Below are 22819 nucleotides of genomic sequence, written 5' to 3'. Positions count from 1 at the left end.
ATCTGTTGGTTAAGGTTCTACTTCTGTCCCCGCGTCTCCTGCAACGGCAGGCGGACTCTCAAGCACTGCGCCACCAGGGAAGCCCCAGTAGCTATCGGTTTTACATTTGGTAGTGTATATATGTCCATGCCACTCTTTCACTTTGTCTCAGCTTACCCTTACCCCTCCCCATGTCCTCAAGTCCATTCTCTAGTAGGTCTGCGTCTTTATTCCCGTCCTGCCCCTAGGTTCTTCATGACCTTTTTTTTTTTTTTTAGATTCCATATATATGTGTTAGCATATGGTATTTGTTTTTCTCGTTCTGACTTACTTCAGTCTGTATGACAGACTCTAGGTCCATCCACCTCACTACAAATAACTCAATTGTTTCTTTTTTATGGCTGAGTAATATTCCATTGTATATATGTGCCACATTTTCTTTAACTGTTCATTTGTCGATGGACACTTAGGTTGCTTCCATGTCCTGGCTATTGTAAATAGTGCTGCAATGAACATTGTGGTACATGACTCTTTTTGAATTATGGTTTTCTCAGGGTATATGCCCAGTAGTGGGATTGCTGGGTCGTATGGTAGTTCTATTTTTAGTTTTTTAAGGAACCTCCATATTGTTTTCCATAGTGGCTGTATCAATTTCCATTCCCACCAGCAGTGCAAGAGGGTTCCCTTTTCTCCACACCCTGTCCAGCATTTATTGTTTGTAGAATTTTTGATGATGGCCAGTGGGCAGCCTTGTCTTGTTCCTGATCTTAGTGGAAATGGTTTTAGTTTTTCACCATTGAGGATGATGTTGGCTGTGGGTTTGTCATATATGACCTTTATTATGTTGAGGTAAGTTCCCTCTGTGCCTGCTTTCTGGAGGGTTTTTATCATAAATGGGTGTTGAATTTTGTCGAAAGCTTTTTCTGCGTCTATTGAGATGATCATATGTTTTTCCTCCTCAGTTTGTTAATATGGTGTATCACATTGATTGACTTGTGTATGTTGAAGAATCCTTTATATAAATGTCGACTTTCTGTTTTCACTCAACATTATGTATTTGAGATTTAACTGTGTTGAATTATTTCATTCTAGTTTATTTCAAGTGCTGGTATATAATATTACATTATCTGACTGTATTACAGTTTATCCATTTACCTGATAAGATGCACATTTTGGATTATTTCTAGTGTTTTGTTATTATGGAATGTTACAGTAAACATTGATGTATGTGTCTTTTTTAAGGATGGAGATACAGATAGATGTGTGTATGTGTTCATTCTACTTTGTTTTTAATTTTATTTTTCTTATGTTTTGACTCACTCAACCCATTTTTCCCACTTCCCACCCTCCTCCTATGGCAACCACCCATCTGTTCTTTTTTTTTAAGATTCCACATATAAGAGAGATCATACAGTTTTATCATTCTGTGTCTGACTTTTTTCACTTAGTGTAATGGCCTCGAGGTCCATCCATGTCGTCACAAATGGCAATATTTCCTTCTATTTTGTGGCTGAATAATATTCCATTGTGTATATATACCTCATTTTCTTTATGCATTCATCCATTGATGGATACTTAGATTGTTTTTATATCTTGGCTGTTGTATATAAGGTTGCAGTAAACATGGGGGTACATATATCTTTTCAAGTTAGTATTTTTATTTTCTTCAGATAAATGCCCGGAAGTGGAATTGCTAGATTATATTGTAGTTCTATTTTTAATTTTTTGAGGAGCTGTCATACTATTTTCCATAGTGGCTGCACCAGTTTACATTCCCAACAGTGCTCAAGGGTTCCCTTTTCTCCACATCCTCACCAGTACTTCTTATTTTTTGTCTTTCTAATAATGGTCATTCTGAAGGTGTGAGGTGGTATCTCATTGTGGTTTTAATTTGCATTTCCCTGATGATTAGTGATGTTGAGCATCTTTTCATATACCTGTAGGCCATCTGTGTGTCTTTGGAAAAATGTATATTCAGATCTGTCCATTTTTTAATCAAATTGTTGGTTTTTTGCTATTGGATTGTATCAGTTTTTTTATATATTTTGGATTTTAGCCTCTTACCAGATACATGATTTGCAAATATTTTCTCCCATTCAGTAGGTTGCCTTTCATTTTGTTGATGGCTTCCTTTGCTGTACAGAGCTTTTAAGTATGATGCAGTCACATGTAGTTATTTTAGCTTTTGTTGCTTTTGCTTTTGTTGTCAGATTCCAAAAATCTTTACCAAGACCTATGTCAAGGAGCTTACTGCTTATCTTTTTCTTCTAGGAGCTTTATGGTGTAAGGTCTTATGTTCAAGTCTTTGATCCATTTAAGTTAATTAATTGTTGTATATGTTGTAGGAGAGCCATCCCATTTCATTCTTTTGCATGTAGCTGTCCAGTTTTCCCAACACCATTTATTGAAGAGACTGTCCTTTCCCCATTGTATATTCTTGGCTCCTTTGTCATAAATTAATTGACTGTATATGCATGGGTTTATTTGTGGGCTCTCTGTTCCTTTCCATTGATCTGTGTGTCTGTTTTTATGCCGGTACGCTACTGTTTTGATTACTGTGGCTTTGTAGCATCATTTGAAGTCAGGGAGCAGGGTCCTTCCAGCTTTGTTTGGTCTTTCACCTACTGGGTACTTAATTCTTTTTGATTCAATTGTATATTCATTCTGCTTTTAATCTTACGGTCATGGCAAGTTCTTCAACGTTTTTTGGAGTGTTGCTACACTAATATATTCTTCTTAAAGTTGTTGTGAGGAGGTTATATTGATAAAGTAGTTACCATCATTATTGATAAAATAGTTACCATCATTATTGGTTTTGTTTTTAAAAATTAATTAGTTTATTTTTTAGGTGTGTTGGGTCTTCGTTGCTGTGCACGGGCTTTCTCTAGTTACAGCGAGCGGGGGCTACTCTTCATTGCCACGCGGGCTTCTCATTGCGGTGGCTTCTCTTGTTGCAGAGCACAGGCTCTAGGTGCGCGGGCTTCAGTAGTTGTGGCTCGTGAGCTCTAGAGCACAGGCTCAGTTGCTGTGTGGCATGTGGGATCTTCCTGGACTAGGGCTTGAGCCCATGTCCCCTGTGTTGGCAGGCAGATTCTTAACCACTGTGCAATCAGGGAAGCCCTCCCTCAGTCTTAAGTGCCATCATTGTCCAATATTTTAGTTCTTTCTGGTTCTTAACTGTCCAGCTGTTGCCACAGTTCAAGTTTTTATCCAAGAGTGTATCCTTTTCTCATGTTATACTTTCTTCATAAGTCATCTCATCCATTCCCATACCACCTATATAGAGAAGACTCAGATATATGTCTCTTGCTCAAACTTCTCTAAGTTTGAGACCTAATTGTGTATTTAACATGTTCTCTGGATGTAGTATCTATCACTGACAGTATCATTGTCTCTCATCTATCAGGAAACAGGTGACACATTCAAAATGAGAAAATTCAAGGAGGGTTTATTTCAAAAGAGATTGGATTATAGCTGAACATTAAGACATGAGGCTGTTAGCCAGGGTGAGCAAGAGGGTATAGTTACTGGTACCCATGAGAGGATTACAAAGAAGAGTCTATTGAGATGATACCTTGTGTTGAAGGACACAACTCCCCCCCCTTTTATTTAAGTCCATTTATAAAACTTTTATTCCTCTTATATGAACTTAATACATGTGTTCTTAACAATTATGCTTGTATTGTTCATGAAAATTTAACAAGACATTAAACAAGACAGCCATCAGCTCAGGTTATTTCCCTATTAGCTATTTTTACAGCACATGCATGTTAGGCAAATACCAAAAACCTCACAGAGAGGAAGCCAAGGGAATAAGTACTTTACCCTACTTTTCCCTACTTTCCTGTCTTTATCTGATCCTTGTCAGGGCTCCCTCAACTAAACCTAAGGAAAGCTAGTTTATGACGTTGCCTGCTGATACAGTTAAACTGCACAGTGAAGGATAGAGAATAGATCTGCAGGCAAACAAAAGATATTTGCTATAGATATCTTCTTCAAATTGATTACATCAAAAATTAATTATGAAAGCATAATGCTTACACCTAAAACTTGATCTCACTGTAGTGCTCCCTATCTTTGTTAATGGCACCAGTATCTATTAGATTATTTAAATTAGAAACCTAGGATTCATCCAGTACATCTTCCTTTCCCTTATACACAAATCAAATTCATCCCCAAATGTTGACAGTTTTATTTCCTAATCTCTCTTGAATTTGCTACCCTCTATCTTCTCTGCCTCCATCCAGTTCCTTAATCTCTCACTTAGGCTACTATAATCTTCTCTTAATTGGTGAAACAGTTGTCCTCCTTCCATTCTGTTTTTCACATTAAAGCTAGAATGAACTTTTCCAAATGCAAATTTGATCATGCCACTTACCTATTCCCATTACTTACACCTCCCCAAAACAAAGCAAGTCAAGTACACACACAAACTTTAATGGCTTAATATAGTTTATAAGACCCTGCTTTTACCTTTTGGCCTCACCCTACCTCTCTAACCTCATCATATGCCTTTTTTCCCCACATTTCTTGCTATCCTTGCCACACCTGCCTTCTTTTTCTGCCTTCAGTGCCAAGAGAGCGTTAACTTTATGTGCATCCGAATTTAGAGTTTACATAAAAACACATGTAAAATGTATCAGGAATAGTGAGACTTTTTCTTTTAACCTTTGTTTTCTAAATTTTCTAAAATAAGCATGCTTTTCTTTTATAATTGAAAATACGACAAGTATTAAAATTTATAAAGTGCCACATAACTAGTGAGATAGGCTGAGTTTTTTAAATGTCTTTTGAGCCTCTCACAAGATTTGTTTTGAGTCCTTAGAAGGAAAATGTGACATTTAGTCATCAACATGTGGTATGATACGTGGGAGTGCTAAACAAAGCCTCCCTCTCTATGTACAATTAATTTATCATAATCTATCATGATAATTTTATCAATCTATCAATTCTATCGATCTAATATCCTCTCGAGAGCTAGTCAGAGACTAGCTGAGAATATAGCTACTGTAAAATTTGGTCTGGAAGGGGCTTTGAAAACATCATAAAGAAAGGTCAGATTGGAAGACAGGAAAGATTGCAAGGATCATATGATTACGGTAGTTGTGCTTAAGACCTGGGCGTAAGCTTCTCTCTTTTTTTGTTTTGTTTTTTGATTAAAACTTTTGGCATAAGAAGTGAGAAAATAAAGTTTTCCTCCTGCTAATTAGCTTTAAACAACTTTTTATATCAGAAATTCAAGTTGGCAGCAAGCTGAATAATTCTAGTCCATATTATAATATGGTAATACTTCAGTTAACTGATGGGCATCTGATAATTTTTAGGTGACCCTCTGGGCAGACATAAACCTAAGAGTAAATTATTTTTTAAAATCTTTTAAGTCCAACAGTTAGGTCTCTGATTTGTGATCTATTCCAATTAAAGGAAGGGAATCCCTACTCTATATTTTAATTTTTATACAGTAGGTAGTCTCCCCTTTTTGTACAGTATATGCTGTACAAACCATGGTTTCTTAAATCAGACTGCAAAAATCCAAAATCCTGGCATTCCTATACTACTATCTTTATTTACCTGGATGCATTGGAAACCAATGCAAAGGAGATGGCAGATGATATGTGTTGAACAGAAAGAAATAAACATTGAGTCAGGCTTGGTAGTCTGGCTGTCTTAAGGTAAATGCTGTTAGGGCAGCAGCCTATCTTGGGGCCGATTAGTGTACAGAGGCACTGTTGATTTAGAAGACAGCAACACTACAAGTCAAAGTTCTGGGAAAATTGAGTGAAAGAGCTGGTTAATGTGTAGTTGCTGGAGGGAACTCCCTGGCGGTCCGGTGGTTAGGACTCCACACTTCCACTGCAGGGGGTCCGGGTTCGATCCCTGATCAGGGAACTAAGATCCTGCAATCTGCATGGTGCAGCCAAAAAAAAAAAAGTGTAGTTGCTGGAATAGTCTTTAAGCTACTCATGACCACTGCATTTTGTTTATAATGGTGACACTGAGCCATTAAGGAAAGATTAAATTATATTTTATATACTTTGTTTATTAAGCAGGAACATATATAATACATTTTAGGTAATATTTTAAAAATAAAATTGTTAAAATTGGAAGTTAGCTCTCCTTAAGTAAATTTCAGTTAATCTGGAATATGACATGATTAGGTAGCAGTTTCAATCATTAATGTCTACTCTAGCCATATTAAAAATATTGGACCTCTTCACCATTCTTTTTTTGCAAAACTATTTGGATTACTAGAAATAGTATGCATGCTTTTATACTCATTTCACATGTTTGTCTAAACTTACTGGTATTTTATTGATTTGGAAATCATTGGAGTTAAAGTAAAAATGTTTTCTACATTTTTGTGAATTAAAAGCTGTGGGGCTTCCCTGGTGGTGCAGTGGTTGAGAGTCCGCCTGCCGATGCAGGGGACACGGGTTCGTGCCCCGGTCTGGGAAGATCCCACATGCCGCGGAGTGGCTTTGCCCGTGAGCCATGGCCGCTGAGCCTGCACGTCTGGAGCCTATGCTCTGCAATGAGAGAGGCCACAACAGTGAGAGGCCTGCATACTGAAAAAAGAAGGAGAAAAAAAAAAGCTATGACTTATGATTATGTGATTTATTTTCAAATTCTCTATAACACCAAATAACAGTGACTTAATGAAGTAGACATTTGTCATTTGTGACCACCCAGCATTTTTGAACAGCTGCCCAACATTTTGGTAATTTCCCATGTTGTAAGTCCTGACTTCCCAAAGCAGATGCCAGAAAATTTATATTCTCATACCCATTCATAGGTAAGGTAGAGGCCTGTGACCAGTCATACTCTTCTCACTTGAAATTGCTTGGGACCAACATGAGGTGGCAGTCTTGGGCAGGGAAGTTAATCTTTTGGCAAAGGTGGTGGTGGGAGCTTCTAGTTGTGCTAGCTTCCTAGTATCAGAAATGCTAAGTAGTAGTGGAAGTCTAGTTTTTCCTGGAGAAGCTCTCAAAGTGTGGTTAGGATTCATATCTTCATATCTATTAAGTTTGGCTCTGTTACCCTTAACAGAGCTTAATTCCTTCTCTACTTTAGCTAGAAGAGATTCTGTTGTTGGTAGCTAAGTAAGAAGCTTGACTGAACACTTAATATGAATGGTTGGTTTTCCTAAAATATAATATTGTATATTGCTCATTTTAGAAAATGTAAATAAATGTCATGCTTTCCTTTTTCATGCTACCAGTTTACATACTGTGTTGTATTGTTTTTTCAGTTAATGGATTATTTTGGATTACAGCTCCTGTATATGTTTCTTACTAGATTGTAAACTCTTATTTAAGAGTGTGGTCCATGCTTTCACCTCTTTGTATTCTCACACATGGTAAGCATTCGATAAACTTTATAAAACTAGTAAAGTTAGGATACTTTAAAACATAATTTTCTTTTGTAAAGCTGTTCACTTGTTAGTGATGTTCTTACCAAGTTATACCTGACCAAAATAACCTTAGGCACAGCTTCTGTTCGTATTTTACATAGTAACAGGTAAACATTCTTGAAGCCAGTAAGGAGCAACCTCAAAATTGAGAACTTGTCCAGGAAAAAAAAAAAATTGGGGGACACTTTTTTGTTGTTCATTTGGTGATGTTTACTTTTACTTCCAGTTTTATTGAGAAATGATTGATATACATCACTGTATAAGTTTAAGATGTACAGCATGATGGTTTGACTTACATATATTGTGAAATGATTACCACAGTAGATTTAATTATACTGACCATCTCATATAGATGTAATAAAAAGAAAAGAGGGACTTCCCTGGTGGCTCAGTGGTTAAGAATCCACCTGCCAATGCAGGGGACACGGGTTCGATCCCTGGTCCAGGAAGATCCCACATGCCGAGAAGCAACTAAGCCCGTGCGCCACAACTACTGAGCCCGCGCGCCTAGAGCCCCTGATCCACAACAAGAGATGCCACTGCAATGAGAAGCAAACGCACCACAACAAAGAGTAGCCCCTGCTCGCTGCAACTAGAGAAAGCCCGTGCGCAGCAACGGAGACCCAATGCAGACAAAAATAAATAAATAAAATAAATTTATTAAAAAAAAATTTCTCCTTGCAATGAGAACTATTAGGATCTACTCTTTTACTTTCCTATAACCGTTTTTTTTCATTAGTGAATGTGGTTTTTATAACTATCCTCAGGCATTCATATAGCATTGCCCCAATACTGAAGGCTTAATGTTTCAAGCTAACATTTTAGAAACATGTAGCACTCTATCTGATTTTAGTACAGCACTTCAGAACAAATTTTTAAATTGAGAATAATTTTGAAAGCTCTTTTTTATTTGTCCTTGTGAGCAAAGTGTGGTTTTCTTCAGCATTTTGTAATACAGTGTTTTTTTAATGTTTTAATTATATTTTAAGTGTTTGACTAAGTTTTTTTAAGTTGGCAGATTATAGATATTAACTCTAGAGCTTTTTGGCAAGCTCCCATTCTGTATATACCATACTGCTGAGGATTGGGACAGAGACTCACAGCTCTAGGTCTAAAGGATTATTCTGTGTTACACTGGCCTACACCAGACCAATCTTTGTTTCTCTTTCTCCTCCCTCTTCAGTACTCATGGTCTGAGGCTTGAATCCATCATTCTCCCTTGAAGGGTTTAGTTTATAGGGAACAGAAGAGTGAGTAGCAGCCCTTGAGTAACTCAGGCAATGTCCACATTTGGCAGCATCATACCCCAACTAAGTCATGGCCTTTCCAGGCACCTGAGCCAACAGAATTTGTGAATTACTGCCTAATCTTTTTCCAAGAGTAAGCCAGTTGGTGCTAACTTTGGCCCACCAATGACAAACTGTTTGTATTGCTGGCTCTTACACTAATCACTGTGTAAGCCTAAGAAAGTTATCGCCCTTCTATGTCCTTAGTGTCCCCATCTATAAATTGAATAAATAGTGTCTGAAATTGCCATATTTCTAGCCTTTATTGGCCAAAGGTTGCTAGCACTGTTTTAGTCAAAACCAAGTCCATAAAAGTGTCTTGGTCTGCTCCAACTTCTCCTTTCATTTTCTTCCCTGAGCACTAGTTGTTACTCTTTCACCTCTACAGAAACAGAGCATGATTGATTGTGACAGGGTTAACCAAAATCAGTTTCTGTGCCAAGCATACTAAATGAATGCACTTTTTGTTGGTTGGTATTCTAACAGATAGTTTTCTATACCAAACTTTTAAACAAGCTCTGAGTTACATTTCATGAGAAATAACTTGAAAACCTTTTCTTTAGTTAACAACAGAATATTGAAGAAATGATTACCCTTCTCAGTATATATAAAGTGTAGAGAAACTCAGTTTCATGGTAAAATACACACTATCCATAAATCTAACAGGTAAGAAATATAATATCCATAAATCTTCTTGGTATTGGCTCTTTAATATCTCCTGGCTAATATTCTTTTTGAAAAGTTGATTTAAGAATCTTTTTTTATTTCATTGGCTGTATAGTTTAAAAGTTACATAGTACTATTAAGGCTTCTAATTAAAGACAACAGCCTTACTTCAACTTATCTTCTATTTCATGACTCAGAAACATGTACGTTTAACTTTTTAGCCATTTTTTCTAGTAATTATTTCCACATTTCTAAATACATGCTGATTGCTAGTTCCTGATTTTTCAGTTTGGCATTATCTGTTGACATCCATCTTTGGAAGATGAGATTTATTTCACTTACAACTGTTTCCACTCACTTGGAAGTTATATGCTCTATTTCTCTTGTTAATTTTGATCTTTTCTGCCTCATCTGTCTTATATATGATTGATGAATAGTTTAGCTCTATCTCATTTTTTACTCACCAAACTAAACTTTATTGTTACTGTTTTTTGTAGTATAATGTTTATTTACCCACATGATTCACAGTTGATTTGTTCTTCAATTCTTCTTTCATCTTAGAACTTCTTTCTGTGATCATTGTTTTCCTGAAGTATATACTACAGAAGTATTTTCTCTGTATCTTGAAATTTGGATAGTTTCTATTACTGTCTCCAAGTTCACCAGTCTTTTCTTCTGCTATGTCTAATTTGCCGTTAGTCCCATTCAGTATATTTTCATCTCAGACATTGTAGTTTTCATCTCTAAAAGTTCAATTTGGGTCTATTTTATATCTTCCATGTCTCTAGTTAACTTTTTGACCATATATATTACAGTTTCAATAACTACTTTAATGGCCTTATTTGCTAATCCTAACATTTGTTTCATTTCTAGGTCAGTTTTGAGTGATTGATTTTTATCTTCTCACTATGGACCATGTGTTTCTGCTTTGTTGTATGCCTAGTATTTTGGTTTGGATGCCAAACATTGTGAGTTTTATCTTGGTGGGTGCCGGATATTTTTATATTTCTATGAATCTCCTAGAGCTTTTTTTCTGGAATGCAGTTAATTACTTGGAAACAGTTTGGTCATTTTGGGTCTTTTATGATTTGTTACTTGGGTCCAGAACAGTGCTCAGTCTAGAGCTAAATATTCTCTACTACCAATGCAAGACCTTGCTGAGTATTCTATCCAACATCCCATGAATTATGAGTTTTTCCAGTGTGGCTTGTGGGAATAGACACCATGTTTTCTAATCTTTTGGATGTTTTCCCCCACCTAGTTTTGGGTTGTTTCCTTACATGCATACACGAGTCAGTGCTCTGAATATTCGAGGGGGACTCTGTACATCTTTACTGTTCTCACTTTATGCAGCTCTCTCTTCTTTAGTATTATGTCCTATAGACTTTAGCTGCCTTGGTGTCTCTGGATTCTTGACTTCTTCTCAACTCAGGGAGTCTGCTAGGCTCTACCTGGGTTCCCCCTCCTGCATCATGGCCTGAAAATTCTCTGCAACAGTTGTTGGGCTCATCTCTGTTTCCCGTCTCTCTGAGATCACTGTCCTTTGCTTGATGTTTAGATTCTTACAGACCATTGTTTTATCTATTTTGTCAGGATTTTTATGGTTGGTTCAGGTAGGAGAGTAAATATGATTCCTTGTTACTTCATCAGGTGGAAGCAGAAGACACTTTAGAAGTTTTTACTCTACTCAGAATGAGTTCTGCTTTTTGTCTAAATGAAAATGACTTTAATTTATCATCCTTGAATGATAGTTGTTTCTGGCTTATTTTTTGCTATTGAGAAATCTCTCAGTCTTTTTGTGATTGTTGTATATGTAAGCTGTCATTTTCCCCCCTGACTGCTTGTAAGATTTTTTTTTGTCTTTGATGTTTTATTATTTTATTATGATATGCCCAAGTGTGCTTCTCTTAATTTACTTTCTTGGGCTTTTTGAATTGGGGATTTGTGTCCTTTATCATTTCTAGGAAATTCTCAGCCATTATCTCTTCAAATATTGCCATTGTCACCACTCCCCTACCCCTCTTCTGTATTCTTATTTCTGGAGCTCCAACTGGGTGTTTGTTAGACTTTAATCTGTCCTCCCTCTTTTACTTCTTTAACATGCCTGTTTTATACTTTGTTTCATTAACTGAAATTTTCGAGATGAATTCTTGTAAAGGCTTTAGGACCCCGATTTTTCTATGTAGGGAAGGTTTTTTTTCTTTTGGTTATATTGGGGGTTTTTTTGGGCAGGGGGTTGCCACACTGCATGACATGCCGAATCTTAGTTCTCTGACCAGGGATCAAACCCGTGCCCCCTGCAGTGGAAGCTCAGAGTCTTAACCACTGGACCACCAGGGAAGTCCCATATGTGGGAAAGATTTTGAAGTGTGTAGTTTCTTTAATAGATAACAGGATTATTCAGATTTTTGTTCTTCTTGTGTCACTTTTGTTAGTTTGTGTTTTTCAAAAAACTTGCCTGTTTTCATTTAAATTGTCTCTTGGCATAAAGTTTCTTATAATATCTTTATATCATCTATATCTGTAGAATCTACAGGATGTGCCCATTTTCATTTCTGGTATTGGTTTTGTGTGTGTGTGTGTATGTTTTCTTCATCAGTATTGCCAAGGGTTTATTAATTTTAATAATGTTTCCAAAGAACCAACTTTCGAATTTAATGATTTTTCTATTGTATATTTGTTTTATATTTCATTGATTTCTGCTCTTTATTTCCTTCTTTTAGCTTTGGGGCTTTGATTTGCTGTTCTTTTTTAGTTTTTTTTCTTTTAATGAACATGTATGTTTGATTTTCAACTTTCCTTCTTTTCTAAATATACATTCTTAACTATAAATGTCCCTCAAAGTACTGCTTTAGTTACATGCATCCCACCACTTTTAATTATATATTTTTCCTTCCATATTTCCATCTCTACTCATTTGCATGTTTAAAGTCTGTTATTTTAGTACCTACCCTAGAAACTTTCATATGCATAATTAACTTATTAAAGCCTAATCAGTATTTTTACATTTTCCTGATTAATACAAGGACCTAGGAACACTTTTAACTGTAATCATTTCTCACCCAGCTTATTTGTTATTGTTGTAATGTATTTTAATTCTATCTTGTCTTCTTTTTAAACTCCACAAAACATTTTTATCATTATTTTATGCCCTGTCTATATAGATACAGCTATATATTACCACTTTTTTGCTCTTTTCCCATCTCTGATCATCAGTTAAGAATCATTGACCTTTATTCCATTTGAAGTAAATCCTTTAGCATTTCCTTTGGATGATGTTCTGTTCATCACAAATATGGAGTTTTTATTTGAAAATATCTTTATGTTTGTCTTCATTTTTGAAAGATATTTTTGCTGTGAATGGATATTTACATTGATAGTATTTTTTAACATTAATTAATTAACTTATTTATTTATTTATTTTTGGCTGCATTGAGTATTCATTTCTGCAGGTGGGCTTTCTCTAGTTGTGGCAAGAGGAGGCTACTCTTCGTTGTGGTGTGCGGGCTTCTCACTGCACTAGCTTGTCTTTGTTGTGGAGAATGGGCTCTAGGCACACGGGCTTTAGTAGTTGTGGCATGCGGGCTCAGTAGTTGTGGTGCACAGGCTTAGTTGACCCACGACATGTGTGATCTTCCCGGAACAGGACTCGAACCCACGTCCCCTGCATTGGCAGGGAGATTCCTAACCACTGCACCACCAGGGAAGTCCCGATAGTTTTGTTTTTTTTTAAGTACATTAAAGATATTCTATTGTCTGCTGGCTTCCATTATTTCTGTTGAGGAGTTAACTGTAAATCTTTTTTTTCTTTTAATTTCTGTATTTTTCGTATTTAGAAGTTTTCTTTAGTTCTTTTTCAAAACTGCTTTGCATTTTAAAATAATCTTTCTCTTTGCCCTTGTTTTCAGTTTCTTTTCACTAGACGTATTTTGCATCTCCTAAATTACCTATGTCTATAGATTTGGGGGGGGGGTCGTACTTTTTTTTCCTATGCCTCAACAGTAACTTATTTCCTTTTATATTTTGGGGTTTTTTTGACTGTGAACTCATTTCTTGTTACTGAATCAGTGTGGGAGTTCCTTAAGATCTAATTATAAGGTTCATTGCTTCAGAGAATTGATTTTTTTCTGTTCAAGTACCTGACACAATTTTGACATGAGACCATGTTAAACTTTTTGAGCACCCAGGAAATGTGAATGTGGTCAGTAAATCCACATAAGTCAGCTTACAGTTACAAATTCTTAGAAGAGATTTTATTTTTTCTCCATCCAACACTCCTATTGTGAAGACAGTTTTCCTTTCAGTCCCTTAGTTGGGGCCAGGATAAGGGACTGTTGTTGCTAGTACACCCTTCTGCTAATTTTGTGGGCTTTTGGAGTCCCAGCTTTGTACTGGGGAAGCCAGATTCTATCATCCCACAACCACCCCCATTCAGTAAAAAGCTAAAACTCCTCAAAACTATAAGCACTTTTGAAAAAAAAATGAATTTTACCAAAAATCTCTAGCATTGTTTAGATATTTAAATGTAATTAATATACATAAATGCCAAATAACAAATGATAGTTTCTTCATTAACTTTTTTAATGAACCAGAACTACTTGATCAGATAATTTGTTGTATCTGTAATAACAAGGTATAGTGTGACCTCTTAGCCAGAAATATAAAAGAAAGTTTCTTCTATAAAATGAAAGTCCCGATATTGCTAAAATAGTATTCTTACTATGTATTTGTTTTAACAGATTACAATATGATAGTACAGAAAAATAGCCAGTGTCAGACACTGTGCCTCGATTTTCATTTAGAGTCCATGAATTAGTCACATCTTTATGTTTTTATACATCTTTTCTAGAGGAAGAGCTCTCACTCTTGAAAATTCAAGAGAAAGAAGTTATTATATTTTCTTCCCCTTGTTGGTGCATTTTAATTTCTCTCCCAAAACCTTATATGCTTTTATTTCTGTAAATACAGCTTTATTGAAATATAATTCACATACCATAGAGTTTACCTATTTAAATATAAAATCCAGTTGTTTTTAGTACATTCACCGAGTTGTGCAACCATCACTGCAGTCAATTTTAGAACGTTTCATCACACCAAAAATAAAGACTAATGGGACTTGCCTGGTGGTCCAGTGACTAAGACTCCATGCTCCCAAAGCAGAGGGCCTGGGTTTGATCCCTGGTCAGGGAACTAGATTCCACGTGCTGCAGCTAAGAGTTCATATGCCACAGCTAAGATCCAGTGCAGCCTTAAAAAAAAAAAAAAAAAACAAAAACGACTATGAAGTCACTTCCCATTTCCCCCACCTCCCCAGTCCTAGGAAACCTCTAATCTACTTTCCATCTCTATTCATTTCTGGACATTTTATATAAATGGTATTATAATATGTGGTCTTATGGGTGACTTCTTTCACTTAGTATCATGTTACAAGGTTCATCCATGTTGTAACATGTATCAGCACTTCATTTTTTTTAATTGCCAATTAATATTCCATTGTACAGATATACCACTTTTTTTTTTGGCAGTTTGTCACATGCTTTTTTTTTAAACATCTTTATTGGAGTATAATTGCTTTACAATGGTGTGTTAGTTTCTGCTGTGTAACAAAGTGAATCAGTTATACATATCCATATGTATCTCTTCGCTCTTGCATCTCCTTCCCTCCCACCCTCCCTATCCCACCCCTCCAGGTGGTCACAGAGTACCGAGCTGATCTCCCTGTGCTTATGCGGCTGCTTCCCACTAGCTATCTGTTTCACATTTGGTAGTGTATATATATGTCCATGCCACTCTCTCACTTCGTCCCAGCTTACCCTTCCCACTCCCCATATCCTCAAGCGCATTCTCTAGTAAGTCTGTGTCTTTATTCCCGTCTTGCCCCTAGGTTCTTCATGACCATTTTTTTTTTTTTTTAGATTCCATATGTATGTGTTAGCATACGGTAGTTGTTTTTCTCTTTCTGACCTACTTCACTCTGTATGACAGACTCTAGGTCCATCCACCTCACTACAAATAACTCAATTTCGTTTCCTTTTATGGCTGAGTAATATTCCATTGTATATATGTGCCACATCTTCTTTATCCATTCATCTGTGGATGGACACTTAGGTTGCTTCCATGTCCTGGCTATTGTAAATAGTGCTGCAATGAACATTGTGATACATGACTCTTTTTGAATTATGGTTTTCTCAGGGTATATGCCCAGTAGTGGGATTGCTGGGTCGTATGGTAGTTCTATTTTTCGTTTTTTTTTGCGGTACACGGGCCTCTCACTGTTGTGGCCTCTCCCGTTGAGGAGCACAGGCTCCGGATGCACAGGCCCAGCGGCCATGGCTCATGGGCCCAGCCACTCCACGGCATGTGGGATCCTCCCAGACTGGGGCACGAACCCGTGTCCCATGCATCGGCAGGCGGACTCTCAACCACTGTGCCACCAGGGAAGCCCTATTTTTAGTTTTTTAAGGAACCTCCATATTGTTCTCCATAGTGGCTGTATCAATTTCCATTCCCACCAACAGTGCAAGAGGGTTCCCTTTTCTCCACACCCTCTCCAGCATTTATTGTTTGTAGAATTTTTGATGATGGCCATTCTGACTGGTGTGGCATGATACCTCATTGTAGTTTTGATTTGCATTACTCTAATGATTAATGATGTTGAGCATGCTTTCATGTGTTTGTTAGCAATCTGTATATCTTCTTTGGAGAAATGTCTATTTAGGTTTTCTGCCCATTATTAGATTGGGTTGTTTGTTTTTTTGATATTGAGCTGCATGAGCTGCTTGTAAGTTTGGGAGATTAATACTTTGTCAGTTGCTTCATTGGCAAATATTTTCTCCCATTCTGAGGGTTGTCTTTTCGTCTTGTTTATGGTTTCCTTTGCTGTGCAAAAGCTTTTAAGTTTCATTAGGTCCCATGTGTTTCTTGTTTTTATTTCCATTTCTCTAAGAGGTGGGTCAGAAAGGATCTTGCTGTGATTTATGTCATAGAGTGTTCTGCCTATGTCTTCCTCTAAGACTTTTATAGTGTCTGGCCTTACATTTAGGTCTTTAATCCATTTTGAGTTCATTTTTGTGTATGGTGTTAGGGAGTGTTCTAATTTTATTCTTTTACATGTAGCTGTCCAGTTTCCCCAGCACCACTTATTGAAGAGGCTGTCTTTTCTCCATTGTATATTCTTGCCTCCTTTATCAAAGATAAGGTGACCATATATGCATGCGTTTCTCTCCGGGCTTTCTATCCTGTTCCATTGATCTATATTTCTGTTTTTGTGCCTGTACCATACTGTCTTGATTACGGTAGCTTTGTAGTAGAGTCTGAAGTCAGGGAGCATGATTCCTCCAGCCCCGTTTTTCTTTCTCAAGATTACTTTAGCTTTTTGGGGTCTTTTGTGTTTCCATACAAATTGTGAAAATTTTTGTTCTAGTTCTGTGAAAAATGCCATTGGTAGTTTGATAGGGATTGCAGTGAATCTGTAGATTGCTTTGGGTCGTATAGTCATTTTCACAGTGTTGATTCTTCCAATCCAAGAACATGGTATATCTCTCCATCTGTTGGTATCATCTTTAATTTCTTTCATCAGTGTCTTATAATCTTCTGCATACAGGTCTTTTGTCTCCTTAGGTAGGTTTATTCCTAGATATCTTATTATTTTTGTTGCACTGGTAAATGGGAGTGTTTTCTTAATTACACTTTCAGATTTTTCATCATTAGTGTATAGGAATGCCAGAGATTTCTATGCATTAATTTTGTATCCTGGTACTTTACCAAATTCATTGATTAGCTCTAGTAGTTTTCTGGTAGCATCTTTAGGATTCTCTATATATAGTATCATGTCATCTGCAAGCAGTGACAGCCTTACTTCTTCTTTTCCGATTTGGATTCCTTTTATTTCTTTTTCTTCTTTAGCTGTGGCTAAAACTTCCAAAACTATGTTGAATAAGAGTGGTGAGAGTGGGCAACCTTGTCTTGTTCCTGATCCTAGTAGAAATGGTTTCAGTTTTTTACCATTGAGGACGATGTTGGCTATGGGTTTGCCATATATGGCCTTTATTATGTTGAGGAAAGTTCCTTCTGTGCCTACTTTCTGGAGGGTTTTTATCATAAATGGGTGTTGAATTTTGTCAAAAGCTTTCTCTGCATCTATTGAGATGATCATATGGTTTTTCTCCTTCAATTTGTTAATATGGTTAATCACATTGATAGATTTGCGTATATTGAAGAATCCTTGCATTCCTGGAATAAACCCCACTTGATCATGGTGTATGATCCTTTTAATGTGCTGTTGGATTCTGTTTGCTAGTATTTTGTTGAGGATTTTTGCATCTATGTTCATCAGTGATATTGGCCTGTAGTTTTCTTTCTTTGTGACATCCTTGTCTGGTTTTGGTATCAAGGTGATGGTGGCCTCGTAGAATGAGTTTGGGAGTGTTCCTCCCTCTGCTATATTTTGGAAGAGTTTGAGAAGGATAGGTGTTAGCTCTTCTCTAAATGTTTGGTAGAATTCGCCTGTGAAGCCATCTGGTCCTGGGCTTTTGTTTTTTGGAAGTTTTTTAATCACAGTTTCAATTTCAGTGCTTGTGATTGGTCTGTTCATATTTTCTATTTCTTCCTGGTTCTGTCTCTGAAGGTTGTGCATTTCTAAGAATTTGTCCATTTTTTCCAGGTTGTCCATTTTATTGGCATATGGTTGCTTGTAATAATCTCTCATGAGCCTTTGTATTTCTAGTGTCAGTTGTTGCTTCTCCTTTTTCATTTCTAATTCTATTGATTTGAGTCTTCTCCCTTTTTTTCTTGATGAGTCTGGCTAATGGTTTATCTATTTTGTTTATCTTCTCAAAGAACCAGCTTTTAGTTTTATTGATCTTTGCTATCATTTCCTTAATTTCTTTTTCATTTATTTCTGATCTGATCTTTATGATTTCTTCTATTTATCCATTCAGCAGTTGATGGATATACAAATACCAAATACATTTGGTAGTTTTACTCTTTGACTATTATGAGTAATGCTACTATGAACATTAATATACAAGTTTTTGTGTGGACATATATTTTCATTTCTCTTGGACATATACCTAGGAGTAGGTTTGCTGGGTCATATGTTTAACCTTCTGAGGACCTGCTAGACTGCCTTTGAAAGTAGCTATATCCTTTATAGTGTATGAAGTTTCCAGTTTCTCCATAGTTTTACCAATAGCTGTTAGTATCTCTCTTAAAATAATCATCTCAAGATCATTATCATAAGAGAGATACCAATTCATGTATTGGTATTGTACTGTGGTTTTGATTTACATTTCTCTAACAGATAATGATGTTGAGCATCTTTTCATGTGCTTATTATTCATTTGTACGTCTTCTTTGGAGAAATATTTAGTTTGTCCATTTTTGGTTCGGTTATTTTATCCTTTTATTATTGAGTTATAAGTGTTCTTTTATTTTCTAGATACAGATCTCTCATTAGATACGTGATTTGCAAAAATGTTCTCCCATTCCATGGTTGTCTTTTCACTTGATGATGTCCTTTAAAAGCACAAACGTTTTTAGTTTTGATGGTGACCACTTTATTTTTTCTTTTGTTGCTGTGCTTTTGGTGCCATATATAAAAACACTTTGCCTAATGCAAGATCATGGAGACTTCTTTTTATCTAATTTAATTTTTTTAATTAAGAAAATTTAAAGCAGTGCCCGTAAAGAAATTTTTAAGGGGAAGAAAGCACTTATAAGCTCATCAACATAGGATTCACTTATTTTTGGAATACTGTCATCTCCTTGTTCAGTATTTGCATATTTTCATTATTGCTATTGTTAAGTACTATATTGTGTTCTGATATTTTTTGTGTTTATGCATGATATTCATAATTTTAGTTTTAAGGCTATATAATATATCCAGCTTATTTCCCAGTTATGTAATACAACTTCTTTATATTTTTATTTTCCTTATACAGAACTCCAGTTAACACTGACAAACACGTAACTTTTTGCTTCTATTGAATTATCTTCTTAGAATAACTTTTTAGGAATGGAATTATCAGGTCAAAGGATGTAAACATGTTTACAGCTCTTACATGACATCATATTACTTCTAGAAAGCACTAAACTGTGCTTTTGTGTAGTAAACATTTAAAAAATGTTCTTCATTTATTTTGAAGTTGATACACATTGTGAGTTGAACAGTTTTACTTTGAGTAGCAATGTTAGTGATAATCCTCCATCAGTAAAACTCAGGATCAAGTTATATATGTATTTCTTCATCTGAAAAAAAAATCACAGTAGTACATCTAATGGGACACTTTGTACTGATAGTGAAAACTGGAACAGCCAATTGCCTTGTTGATTGAAGATAAATATGACATACTTAAAATTTAGTATTTTATGGTATTCTCTACTTTAAGTAATAATAATATAATTTGTTAAATTTTCTTTAGGCTTCGGGAGCAGGAAAGAAAAGAAGCAGAAGAAGCTAGTCAAAAGGAAGTAGAAGAATGGGAAAGAAAACTTCTAGCTCAAGCAGCTCCAACTTGTATGGAGACCATGTGGGAAATTCCAGCAATCGGACATTTCCTTTGTTTAGCCCAGCAAATTCTAAATTTGCCAGAAATAGTGTTTTACGAATTGGAACGCTGTCTTCTGATGCCTCAGTGTAACGCTTTTCTATCTAAAATAATGACTTCTCTATTAAGTCCTCCCCATCGCAGACCTACCTTACATCGAAGACCTACTTTGCCTTATAGAACCTGGGAAGCAGCACTGAGACAGAAAGTACAGCAGTGGTACACGGCTGTAGGGCAGACTGAAAATCCCAATAACTGTGCTGAAAAACTTGGGTTGTGTCCTCAGTTTTTTAAAGTTCTTGGAGAAGTTAATCCATTAGAAGAAAAACTTTTTCATGAACTACCTTTCTACCAAAAAGTGTGGTTACTTAAGGGTCTTTGTGACTTTGTGTATGAAACACAAAAGGAAGTTCAAGATGCTGTACTTGGACAGCCTATTCATGAATGCAGGGAAGTTATCCTTGGTTACGATTATTTGGAGAATGCTTATGTACATTTCCCACAGTTCTGTGGTGCAGATGTACGGATTTATAAACAGAGACCTTTTCAAGCCCCAGAATTTCCAGTTCCACCCATTAAAATACAAAGAGTACCTCGGATTAAACTGGAGAAATTGAAGTGTGACTGTGTTAGTGCAAGTAATGGAGAACATAGGTGTAGTAGAGAAGGCCTGCCCTCTGCCTTCAGGAAAGAGCAGGAAATTAGTTTTGATCCAACTTGCTGCCCTGCTAAAATGAACTTGGATAATCATGACATCTCTGTTGAAATGGAAATGAAATCCAACTGTGAAATTAGAATTCGCAGGCCCTGTGAAATGAAAATAACTGATTGTTGTAAAGAAAATTTAGAGAAACCAGGGAGCCCAGGGGAAGTTACTGGCTTTGGAGAGCCTCTCAGTCCAGGTGAAATAAGGTTTATAGAAAATCAGGAAAAATACGGTGAAGCTTCCAGAGCAAAGCCTGAACCCAGTCCATTAAAAGAAAATGCTCTGAAATCTTGCCAAATACATGTAAATGGAAGTCACAGTGATCATCCAGAAATTAACTGCCACAAAGTTGTAAGGGATATTCTATTAGAACAGTCACTGCAGAGCCACAAGAAACTCAAAGTAACTAAAATGAGGGCAAAAAAGAAGAAAAAGAAAAAAAAGAAATTGAAAGATGTTTTGAATGAAAACTTACAAAGAAAGCGCGAAGGTCTTCATTCCCTTGCATTCAAGTCTTACAAACCTGAGATCCAGAATAAGTTATTGATCATCAAAAAGAAAGCAAAACACAAGAAGCACAAATCTGGTAAGCTAACACAAATGGGTGAGAATTACATTTTGGCATATATCAAGTAGTGCTTTCAATTAGGCATCATGGAAGGCTCTGAATGACAAAATGAAATAACGTGTGTGTGTGTGTGTGTGTGTGTGTGCGTGTATGTGTGTATGTTTAAAGGTCAAGTTTTATATTAGTCCCCATAATTAAAACCCAGAGCAGAAGAAGTTTTATATATAATACTAACAACAACAAAATACTGGTGTAATACATTTGAATTTAATTCTCAGTTGAGGATCTTTGCGCACTATGTTTTTACATTCTCTGGACCAATTTCTCCATAAGTGATGCTTCCCATCATTTTTAAGAAGTGTTTTTTTCCCCAGGCTAAGGGCAGTACAGTGCAATGGAAGAAGCACTGATATCAAGAGGTATCATTCCCAGAGCTAAAGTGTATAGCAACTAGCTTCTTAAACCAAGGCAAGTTAGATTATTTTTCTGGGTCTTAGTTTTTTCCCACATTATATATTTTTCAACTTCCTGAAAAATTATTTTAGTATATATTTTCATATCCAGAAAAAAATGTGAACTATAAGGAAAAAATTACATCAACAAATAAGATAGGAAGCTTTTTGTTTTTTTTTTACAGGATTTGTAAGTTTGTCTTACACCAGATTTAAGTACTCACTATATTTGCCACAAGCCTGTTTGAACAATAACAACAAAAAATCCTATGAATAAAGTCTTCAGTGGTTGTTTGCTCTCTTTTTATAATTACTCAGGTGCTTTTGCTTTTCCTGTTTGCCATTTAATCAATTTATGTCTCAGTTACTAAGAGCATAGATGAGATAAAAGCACATGATCAACTTCATTTATTAACACTAATAAAAAGTTGCTGGATTGGGAAAAACTTGAATTGTTTACTAAAATGAGTTGTGATTTATTGTCATTATTTATGGATTTCAGTTTTTTATTCCCTCAGTAACAAAGGTAATGAAGATTAGACAGTAATTTGATGAGTTGGCAGATGAGGGAGTGAACTTTGTTTAGCTGATATAGTTGCTGTTATACCTTAGTTATTTAAATCATTAAATACAATTAAATGTATTTTAAAATGTGTATGTAATATATAATTGATAAAGAAGTAGTACAAAATTTACCATCAAGAACAGGCTTGGGCTTCCCTGGTGACGCAGTGGTTGAGAGTCCACCTGCTGATGCAGGGGACACGGGTTCGTGCCCCGGTCCGGGAAGATCCCACATGCTGCGGAGTGGCTGGGCCCGTGAGCCATGGCCGCTGAGCCTGCGCGTCCGGAGCCTGTGCTCTGCAACGGGAGAGGCCACAACAGTGAGCGGCCCACGTACCGCAAAAAAAAAAAAAAAAACAGGCCTAATTTGTTGAACTAAAAATTGCAAAGTGGTCCACATTGACCCAGATGATAAAAAGCTACAGTTTTTTTAAAGTGACTCTCAACAATAAATCCTTTAAATTTTATAAGCAATCCATTAGGCTATATAAATTTGGTTTTACTGATTTGGCAAGTTCTCTTTGAAATGTTAGCCTCTAATATATTAAATAATATTTTAAAATTTAAAAACTGTTTTCAATTCCAAAGCATGTAGTATTGTTTTATTAATGCCATTGTCACCTAAAACCTTTTAAGTGTT

The 22819-nt window shown here is 36.1% G+C and overlaps 1 protein-coding gene across 1 annotated transcript in view; it reads left to right on the top strand.

Annotated features, from left to right (window-relative positions):
* Nucleotides 1–22819, top strand: part of BRD10 (bromodomain containing 10) — a 101957-nt gene that overhangs the window by 31397 nt on the left and 47741 nt on the right. Inside the window, exon 4 of the mRNA XM_007450214.1 lies at nucleotides 19764–21181. Within this exon, the coding sequence (XP_007450276.1) occupies nucleotides 19764–21181 (1418 nt within the window). The remainder of the gene's footprint in view (nucleotides 1–19763; nucleotides 21182–22819) is intronic.

The sequence above is a fragment of the Lipotes vexillifer genome, unplaced genomic scaffold (assembly GCF_000442215.2).
Source record: "Lipotes vexillifer unplaced genomic scaffold, Lipotes_vexillifer_v1.1 scaffold1074, whole genome shotgun sequence".
Taxonomy (NCBI): Eukaryota; Metazoa; Chordata; class Mammalia; order Artiodactyla; family Lipotidae; genus Lipotes; species Lipotes vexillifer.
This window is presented reverse-complemented; position numbering and strand designations above follow the sequence as displayed.